At 37.8% G+C, this 10,736-nt stretch overlaps 1 protein-coding gene across 1 annotated transcript in view; it reads right to left on the minus strand.

Annotated features, from left to right (window-relative positions):
* The window catches only part of MYO5A (myosin VA (heavy chain 12, myoxin)), a 192,480-nt gene that overhangs the window by 43,731 nt on the left and 138,013 nt on the right, over positions 1 to 10,736 (minus strand). The window contains exons 22-25 of the mRNA XM_012658084.1: positions 9,809 to 10,057; positions 7,032 to 7,125; positions 4,596 to 4,744; positions 112 to 225 (exon numbers count right to left, since the gene is read on the minus strand). Of these exons, the coding sequence (XP_012513538.1) occupies positions 112 to 225; positions 4,596 to 4,744; positions 7,032 to 7,125; positions 9,809 to 10,057 (606 nt within the window). The remainder of the gene's footprint in view (positions 1 to 111; positions 226 to 4,595; positions 4,745 to 7,031; positions 7,126 to 9,808; positions 10,058 to 10,736) is intronic.

Below are 10,736 nucleotides of genomic sequence, written 5' to 3' on the forward strand. Positions count from 1 at the left end.
ACACAAATGCTATGTTTATGGGCAAGTGGAGTCTGCTCTGCAGTGGGAATGCTCCCTGCTAACAACAGCACGGTCACCTCCTACTTTTAGTGACAGATGTCTAAAATGTACCTCTGTCCTAAATGGAATGTCTTCTGTTTCTGCAATTTCAGAGCTGAAGGTATATTCAGACTCGTTGCTGCTGTGGGTGGAGTCAGTTCTCTTGTGTCCAGGCTTAGGCACATTCTGCAAGGCAAATAACCCAGGTATAATTAACATAACATAATCAAACTAGGCATAGTTAAGACAGCATCTGCCTTGACTTGGTTCTTATCCCCATTCACTGACTTCCTGTACTGATGCCCAAATGATGTTTTCCATATTGTTTGACCAAATCGTTAAAAAGGGTCACCTCCTCAAAAAGAAAGAGGTACACCAGCATGGCATGACAAGAATAGTTGCAAAACCAAATACCCAAATGAAAATCACCTGAATATTGGCAGAGTTCCCTTTAGGTGTTTAGAGTTTTGAGTGGTCAGTCACACTGGATAAAGGTTTGATGTCTCAGCATCCAAGCACTGACTCAAGCGTTGCAATCAAATAAAATTTACTAAGAAGTTCATAAAATATATTTAATAACATACATAATCATTTTACTACATGATAATTGGGCATAAATGCTAAAAAAAAAAAGGTGGCAGAGGGGGTTCACAGAGGTAACTATAATTTCTGTCACTTTTATACATGAAGTTAGCTAGAGTAAGCAGTACAGGGGAGGTAAGAAAGCTGCTCTAAGAATCTTCTGACGATCCCTGGGTTATTAATTCGGGCAGACCAGGTGGCATTTTTTTTTTTTTTTTAAGTAGAGATGAGGTCTTGCTATGTTGCCCAGGCTGGACTCCTAGCAATTCTCCTGCCTTAGCCTCCCTGGGAGCTGTGACTACAGGTGTGCGCCACTATGCCTGGCTGGTGACACTTTAATGACATATGATACCTATGAAATTAGTGTTCAGAAAGCTTATGGGGAATAGAAAAGTTAAGCAATTACTACCCATTTCCCTCTGTAGGAGAAGGTATTAGAAAGTCACTTGAAGGAAGAAGGAATAGAAAGGTTGGGTTTGTGACCCTCACTCTTAGGATGTTCTCAGCAGGTGAGGTGGAAAGTTTCAGTGACCTGAATATCCCAGGGTTACAGATCCTGAGAGCTTCAGAAAGGCCTCTGAGATCTTTCTGATCTGTCCAATTTTCTTTACCCCTTCTACCAGCTGCAGGAAAAGAGCTGGAAGCCACAAAGGGCTTCTTTGTCTCTTTCTTTCCAACATCCAGGCTTATAAAAAGCAGACTCACCCAGGGGCAGTTAAAAGTCTCCCAGGCCAGGCCAACCTGTACTCCAACATGAAGGAAGACCCAAGAACACCAGAACTTCTGGAACTAACTATCCAGAAGCAGGGGTGTACATTAAAGTGGAGAATCACCACACACGAAGCCAAAGGCACTTGGAGTTACTGTTTATATACACAGGCACTCCTAAAGTTCCCAGGCCAAGCCCCCACAGTTGTATGGGATGGCAGTTATTTAATAAAGTGGTTATGTCATTAAGGAAAACAGATATGTCAAGATAAACACCAGGATGAAGATTTTTAATAAGCATGTTAAAAATGAGAGAGATCTCTATTTTCCCACATATATCTATCTTTAAACAATGAACACCTGAAGGTATTAATAAAAGCAATGTTGCTATTTGCTTTGTAAGGTGACTTTTGGATACAGGGTAATGGTTAAGTGCTCTGGGTCTGAAACAAATGAGAATTAGGTAGGGATCCCAGCTCTGTCACTTACTCTTGCCTCACCCAACTTCTCCAGGCCTCGGTTTCATTATTGGGAAGAAAGGAACAATAATTTCTATTTCATAGAGTTTACGTGAGGATTAAATAAGAATGTGCAATGAAGTGTTTAGGCTAGCATGTAACAAGCATTTGATAAATGTTAACTGCGGCTTCTATGACTCTTAGGGCCCTGTAGTAACTCAACAACCTCCCCATTGGTGATTTTTCAGTTCTCCAAGTTTTTAGGATTCTGTTTCCCTGTTCATATGTTATTCAATTACAAGAATATACACTTGACTCCACCGTCATGTTCTCCTTTGAGATCTGCATCTCACTCCTCTTCTGCTCCTTATCTGTCATTTCTCCCATAATTTCTTCTTTTCTAGAACCTAGTTTATTCTCTTTGTCAAGACTAATGACCCCATTGTTCACAAGCTGGATTCCCTCCTAACTCTGGAATTAATTTATCTTTAAACAATTAGTTTATCTTTAAACACTTCACAAGCCTGGATTCCCTTGCCTCATTATCTTTTCATTGTTGACTTGAAAATCCTTAGCCTTGAATCAGTGTTTTCCTCATTGCTTCTGCCCCTAAATTCCCTGGACAATTCAACGTTTTTGGAGAAAAATTCTATTTAATATAACACTTCTTGTACTAGGGTCAACCACTCTAGAGCCTGGTAATCAGTGACACTATAAACGTACTAGTGTTCTTTGGCCCATATATCACATAGATTATGGAAAGCCCTTGAAGTAGTCTACCATTCCCCTTCCTAAAGTTTCCTCCGTCCATCAGAGGAATCTATTTACAACAAAATGCTTCATTAGCTCTGGATTACGGCAGTGAGAGCTCCATTCTTGGCAAATACTCTCTTCAAAGGCTATGATCTTGAAGGTATCTAGAGCTAGGAAATGAGACCTAGTGCAGAGCTGAGCAGGAAGCAAACAAGTTCTGATCTCCCTTCTTCTGCTTTCTCCTTTTCCCTTCCTCGGACCATTTTGTCACCCAAGAGGAATGACAGTGAGTCACAGGCATACCATGGACAGGAATAATGACTGAAAAATAAGAAATCAAGCAGCTAAAACTACCCCTGGAGCACTGCTGTGAACAGAAGGAGAGCAGGCAGAGACTTGCTTAGCAGGAAGGAGGAGCCGTATTGAGCAACTGGAGGATGGTCATCGCTAGAGGGCCTTTTCTAGGGAGATGACTACCTTGTTGACCAAAAAGACCCACAACCTCACAGATGTCTCTGGAATATGCTCAGAGAGGGATCAGAGAAGCATGGCACATGCTTCTCTCATTTTATTTTCTGAGATTCATAAGGCATATACTACTAAAGAATCAAATAAATTCTGTAGAAGAAAAATCTGTTTGTTTCTGTTTAACCTGGTTGATTACCACATTTATTTGACCTCAGAATCATTTCTTTTCCAATTCCACTTTTTAACATCCCAACTAACGAGGGGCCTCAGAAACATCCAGTGGGATATAAAGCTTACCTCTGACCATAACTGAAACACAGATTAACTATAAATGTTGGCATGGTTATCTAGTAAATAGAGTGAATAAAAATATACAGAAGAATGGAACACAAGGAACATGAGTGTTGGAGAAGAAAAGGATGCTAGAGAAAGTGAAGAAGCACAGAATGTGAAAGGGAAAAGGCTTCAATGGGGCCAAATGCAGTATGGCAATCAAGGAAGACAGGCTTGACAAGGGTCCTTAGATTTGTCAATTATATGGATAACAGTGACTTGCTCCAACTTCTAATTTGTCTTCGTCATCACGTATAAATCAGGGTAGAGTAGTGAGGTTTGAAATAATACTCCACCATGAGATTTATGTTAGCTTTTTAACCTTTTTTAGACAAGATTTTCTCATCTGAAAGATGATGGGAACATTTCTTCTGTGTTACGTAATCCTTTTTATTTTGACTTTTTAAGTGTCACATTTTAAAGAACTTTGTCAGTAGATCCAGATAGAAGCAAAATTTGAAGCAAATACTCTACCCCACAGAAATCGAATTATCTTGCTTTTTATAAGAGATTATTTCAGAACAGTTCTGGCCATCTGTACCATTAGGTTACCTTTAAGGCTGATACTTGTAATGAACAAGAGAGCTAGGGAACTCTCTGTTTCCTGACAGCAGGATAAGCAGAACAGGGAGTGTGTGCAAACTCCAAGTACAAAATGTACAATGACAAATACAGAAGAGTCCTTGGAATAGATAATTTATTATAAATAGAGTCTGAATTTTCTTTCTATAGGAATATATCTTTGAAATAATAATAAGAACCAATGGAGGAAATACTCGATTATATAAATATTTGCTTTATATGCAAATTTTACCTTAAGCCATTTGATATCTAAAACAAAGTCCATCTGTATTGACATTATACTACCTTATAGTCCAGTCTTTAAAGTGTTTGACTTTACTGAAGTACTTGTGAATAACGTTATATGATTTCTGGGATTTGCTTTAAAATAATCCAATCCATTGGATGGGTAGGGTGGGGTGTGGAATGGGAGGTAGAGATGTGTTGACCATTTTGGAACTGGGTGATGGGTACATGGAGGATATGGAAGTTCATTCTACTATTTTATCTACTTTTGTATATCTTTAAAGTTTTTCATTTAAGGTAAAAAGCAGCTGGGTGTGGTATTGTGTACCTGTAGTCCCAGCTACTCAGGAGGCTAAGGTGGGATGATTACTTAGACCAGGAGTTCAAGACCAGCCTGGGCCACAGAGTGAGACCTCATCTCAGGAAGAAAAAAAGTGTCTGACTCACCACCATCAGGGTCATCTCTTCCTTGAGATCATCATATCGTTCTTCTAGGCGACTGAATTCATTCAGAAGGTTCTGATATCTCAACCTTTCATCATTAAGATCAAGTTCCAGTTGTTTTGTTTCTTCTACTAACTTCTTCTCCATAGTTTCTGAAAGAAAGAAGAGGGATATGCATACCAAAGATGGCTCCACAGAGTGCAAGAACTTAAACATGTACACTAACTTCTAGTTTCTCTGCAGGGGATTTTAATTTAGCACCACTATGATCTATGAAGAGTATCTTAGTGAATGTAGGGAAAGAAAAAATATGCCCCAAAAAGGAAATTAAGTCATTTACTGAGTTCTTCCATGTACTACAGCCTTAGTCCCACTAGTTATACTGGTTATAGCACATCCCTGAAAAACTTCCTAGTTACTGTCTAGTATTAAAGTATACAGTTTTTTATTCTAGTGCTATTCATAAAATTCTTTTGTTCAAATTAGTGTACTCTCTCAAAAAGCCAGAGGTATGTTTCAAGGGAATGGCAAGTTTTCAGTGGACCTGGCTGTCCTACTCTACAGAGCCTCTGTCAGTTCATCTTAGTCCCATGGTTTTATCTGATAATTTTCTAGTACTTTGAACTCCCTCGCTGTCCTATTACTGCCCCATTTCTAACCAGATAAAATACTCAGACCTGGCCACCTGAGTTGTGTACTTCTTGGTCATTCCCTATGTGCTGCTCGGGAAACCCTAGCTTTTCTACTCATACACCCCACTCTGCCCTCTCAGTTGCAATAGCTTGCATTTGGATAGGACACAGTCTGAAGATTGGAGATTAGCCCCTGACTGCAGATAAAGCAAAAAAACAAAGCCTCAAATCTTGGCTATGTGTTTTAACTCCATGAGCCAACCAGTCACATTTATAACATTAAGCTTCCTACCACTCTGCTCCATGTTATCCTTGTATTTTGTGGCTAAATCTTAACCACTCTGCCTGCACTGTTTCTTCACCATTCCTTTCTCTGTCAGCGCCACGAGGCAAGGGCTGCCAGTCTCTTGTCAGAACTGCTTCCCTGGAGCCCACCATAGTGCTTCCCTAGAGTAGGACTTTCATAATTTGTCAATGAATGAATGAAAGAATTTCTTCTCTCTGAAACATTCTACAAATTGCCTTTTATTCTCACCAGTTTGGTAGAAGACTACCAACAAATTTTCCCTAGGCAAATTCATGTTATTTCTTTGTTCTTATATAGTTCAATTTCAAATGATATTTTGTATTTTCCTAGAAGATTCTCAGCATTCTAGATCCTTTTTTCACATTGTGCATCCTAGAATCTTTCTTTCCAGGTCTTCAGCGACTCTGTTTTCTACTTCCTTTCTTAATTTTCTTTTCTGCCTTCTTTTTCTTCATCTTATCCCTTAGTATGTTCATTAAACCAGGTTTTGTTTTCTTTCCGTTACATCATCTCCTTCAACCAGGAGGGAAGGGGCAGTATGGGGAAAAGCACAGAGGGCTCTCTTATCACCACAGTTTTAATGGGTACCTGCATGCTCATTTCTTATTTTCTCTCTAATCTTTAATCTGGATTTGCTTTTGGAACACCTCCATGGTGAGGCCCTAACTGACATCCAAAACTTAACACTCTAACAACTGATCTCAATAATTTGTCTTATGAACAGGTACTTTTTTTCTCAATTTCCTCATTACTAATAATACACCATCATTGTTTTGGTACTTCATCTTAAAACTTTAGAATATTTTTATCTTTTCTGAATATCATATAAAAATGATAACATTCTGTTGATTATTTTCATATATCCTCATTCCAACCCTTCTCTTTCATTTCTACCACGAATTACTGTAGTTTAGATCTATATCTTTTCATCCCATTTTTATATATATATATATATATATATATATATATGGATTCTTTGTAAAGAATCATTCTAATATACTCCACAAACAGCAAGTAGAATAAATGTTCACATCTAATTAGTTCTCTGTTAAAAAATTTAGAGTGTTTTTTTTAGATTGGTGGTAAAGAATGGTGAATCTTAAAAGAGTAAACGTCTGTTGGGTTTAGCAAAAAAATAAATAAGTAAAAACAATATGAACATATATACATATTAGCTCAAGAATTCTTATTCAATCAATAGAAATCCTATAAGCCATACGTGCAGAACAAATTAATTTCTTAAAAAATTACGTATGACATTTGACTGAACATGAGGCCATAGCTGTACACAGACCAGATTTACAAGTTCACCAACTAATTCAACCAAAATATTTGGAACTCTTGCCTCTTGAAACTTTGTAAATTTACAGAGGACAGCCTCAACTTTTTAAAATATTTAACCTCTAAGCAATGCTGTAACTCATAAAATAACATTGTAACTTATAAAACTTTGCTAAGAGGTTGGCTTGCTATAGCGGTTTGGGCTCGCGTGAGCCTTACCTGTCATCTCCTTAGCCTGTTCCACAATACGGTGATTGAGGGCTTCTTTTTCCTGTTTCAGCAAAATATTTTCTTCCTTCAGATTTGATACCAGCTATAAAATGAAACAATAAACTGAGATGGCACTAATGGACAGAAGAAGCCTGACTGTTAAGTCTAAAGACCACACAGCAGTTTCTTCTTGCTTCCACCATTTCTTAGCTCATGTCTTTGCCAAGTTGTGTCTAGTCACCCTTCAAATTTGGCTCCAGTATTACCCACTCCAGAAAGCCTTCCTGGAAACTCCCTCCAATTAGATGTTTTTATCTATGAGCTACTGCAAGACCCTATATATGCCTCTTACAGCCCCTAGAAAAGATTTACTTTTCTCTCTCCAGAATAGACTAGAATTTCCTAGAGGACAAGAATGGTGGTGCTATTGTTTTACTTTGTACCTTAAACATTTAGCAATTTCCTGGAATCTAGTCATCATTTACTCTTGAAGCAAGGATATTACCTTCTCATCTAAGCACCTTAACACAAAGCTTATGTGTACCCATCATTCAAGTGGAGAGATTAAGGAAGTTAAGAAGGTCATGAGGGCGTTTTAGTTTGGGAAATTCACTGACGACCTGACACTCTCTGCTGTCAGTCTTGAAAAAACAGTTTTCCTTTCATCTCCTTTTAAGAGTTTTGATCTTACAGCAATGTCAGTGTATATAATGTCACAGAACTGTACACTTAAAAATAGTGAAAGTGGTAAATTTTATGTTATGTGTATTTACCACAAGTTTTAAAAAAGCACTGATCCTTAACTTTCTAGTTTCTGACTGGATCAGGATTCACAGGAAGCAAAAATCAAAAGGTAACTTTGCTAAGTACATAATTTACTCAGTTCATCTTTGGAATAAAATATGTGTTTGCAACGAGTGAAATCTGAAATCCTTTCTCTAAGCATAAGTACAAGGAACTCTCAGAGTGAGAGCTTTAATAATAAAGAGAAAGATGGCAGGCAAATCTCTCATGTCAGGGGTTCAGAGCCAGGGAAAGAGGGCTCTGTGATTGAAGGATCCTGGGAGGCCAAGAAAGTTAGATAACAACAGAGTGCCACGGCAGAAGTCAGTCCAGAAGGGATGTCTTCTGATAGTTCAGTCTCTTCCCTCTGTACTGACAGGGCCTTAACACCTACTCCCAGTAAAAAGGCTGGAGTTCTCTGTAGGCTCTGAAGAGAGGCTTCTCTTTGGCAAGGGTGTGCAATCAATCACCTGTGGTGCTTTTTCAAAATACACATGCCTAGCCCACACTCTGAGAGCTTGGACAGATCCCTTTTTAAAAAACTCTCCAGCAGATTCTGATACACAGTCCTGATTAAAAGCCGTAGCTCTAGTAAATTCTGGGCTCCTTGATCAGGCTGACTGAGAATGTCATCTTCTTGACCATGGAAGATGGTCACAGTAAAATAGTCACAGTAAAATAGTTTACTGTCACAGTAAAATAGTTTCCTTCTTCCCTATCACTACACTCCTTCACAAGGATTAATGGTAGTGCCTATAGCTTTCCCTGTGAAAAGTAGAAGACAATGAAACAAAATGAAAGGAGCACTCTGAATCTGTTATATACTATTCTATCAGACTAAAAAGGCAAGAACTTGGCTTTGAAGAGGAAAAAATACTCTTTCCACCAAGCTTAAATATTCTACACATTCAGAGGAATCTAGAAAGCTTCCATAGACTCAGGAGACTTAAAGGAAGAAAAGAGATCTTAAAAATTCAAGAATATCCCTTAGAATGTACATTGAAATTCAGAGAGAACAATTTTGCCATGTCAAAACAACACCACATTAAAAAGGAAAACATTACATAGTGGCATGGTGGTTTCTATACAGAGTCCAGATCTACCAGAGATATAGAAGGAATTATTTTGTTGGGACTCTGAATACTGTGGAGGGATTGCAATTTTACTAGCTACTCTATTCCAACCGAACTGCATCTAAGCTCTCACTAAGGTTCTCTCTGCACATGCTGCTGTTAACATTCAGAAGTCAGTACAAAAAAAGCTTGCCAGCAGTTATAGCTGATACAGTCAACTCTGTTTTCATTTAAAGATGGCAATACCAGTGGAATTTCTGAAAACCAATTACTTTTTTCCAGTAAACCTAATGTTGAGGTACTTTTATGTTTTAACAGTACCTCTCATTACTACTTGAGAACATTAATGTTTTCTGTACTTAATAAAGTTTTGATATAAGTTAATACAAATTTGTAGCATTGAAGCACTGATCAATTTGTAAGCATTTTTTTTAATTTTTGCATCATGGTGGGTTCTACCAGCATAGCAGCTCTTAGCTATGATCATCATGCAGACATTTGGATTTCTTCTGCTTGGACTTCTTAACATAACCTTAATGCAGGTTTCCACAAGGATCGCTACTATCAGGTATTAATAGTTCATTGTTTGATTTGCTTCTTAATCACATTAACTCTACTGGAAAAAAAGGGAATCTATACTCCATCCAGACCAACATGTTTTGAAAAAAGAACATGCGGTAGGTACTTGGCCGCTAACTCTCTTCTTAAAATATTGCTTTGCCTCTGTTAGTCAAAGGTTCTGCCAAAAGACCTAAAGCCTACTCATCGATCATGTGGGAGAAATGTTTGGGAAACAGTAATAATGAATAGTAAACCAATGGAAACTTGTATTATACCTTCGATTAAAACCAACATTGAGGAACATGGACAAGGTCAAGATGACAGCATATTTCCTCTGTGTAAGGATGGGGATATGGACATAGTTCCTACCTCTTCTGTTTCCTGTTTGTACCTATCTGCACGTTCCTCAATGCATTTTTTCTCTGACTGAGTCTGTTCCAGGTCTTTCCGGAGCTTAGCAATTTCTTCCTGCAGACTAAGGACCCGCCCAGTGGCGATCTTAGCTTCTTCTTCACTTAGTTGAAGACGTTCTAAGTCACTTCGTAGTTTCTCAGTCTCAGAGTTGTATATTCCTTCCAGATTGGTCAGTTTCTCCATGAGGCATTTGTAATCTTTGTTCTTTAAACACACACATAAGTAACAATAAGTAAATATACATATCATCAAATGTATTTAGTAAGAAAACCATGCTTATTCATCACATTCATGCTATATCATCATAGCGTTGATATAGTATCTAACCACAACATTTGCAATACACAACCAATACCTTCTCGATGACACAAAGAGAGAAGAAAACAGGCACAATTAATTTTGCTTTACATGATGAGTAACATAGATATGATTTCTTCATAGTCACAAGGTGAATTACATAGCAAATTCTTAATTTGCTTATTCTTAATCAAAAGTGGGAGAATCTTACTTGCTTTTGAAAATAGATCAAAGTTCTGCAAAAACCAAATACTAGTAAGTGATACATAAGAATGATAAAATGGCCTCAAAACCACAAGTTTTCTACAAATTTTTGTTTACTACTTCAAAATTTCCCACTCTTACACAGAAAATCTTTCTGATGAGTACCATTTCATTCTGATCCCTGTTTTTCTTTGCCCTCCTTAGTATTTATATATTCTTAATTACCTTCATATCATTTGCATGTACTAAAATATTACCTAGTAACTACCTCTAAGTAATCAAACTTATTTTTTTTATTTTTATTTTTTTGAGACAGAGTCTTGCTCTGTTGCCCGGGCTAGAGTGCCATGGTGTCAGCCTAGCTCACAGCAACCTCAAACTC

Source organism: Propithecus coquereli, unplaced genomic scaffold (assembly GCF_000956105.1).
Source record: "Propithecus coquereli isolate 6110/MARCELLA unplaced genomic scaffold, Pcoq_1.0 Scaffold57, whole genome shotgun sequence".
Lineage (NCBI taxonomy): Eukaryota > Metazoa > Chordata > Mammalia > Primates > Indriidae > Propithecus > Propithecus coquereli.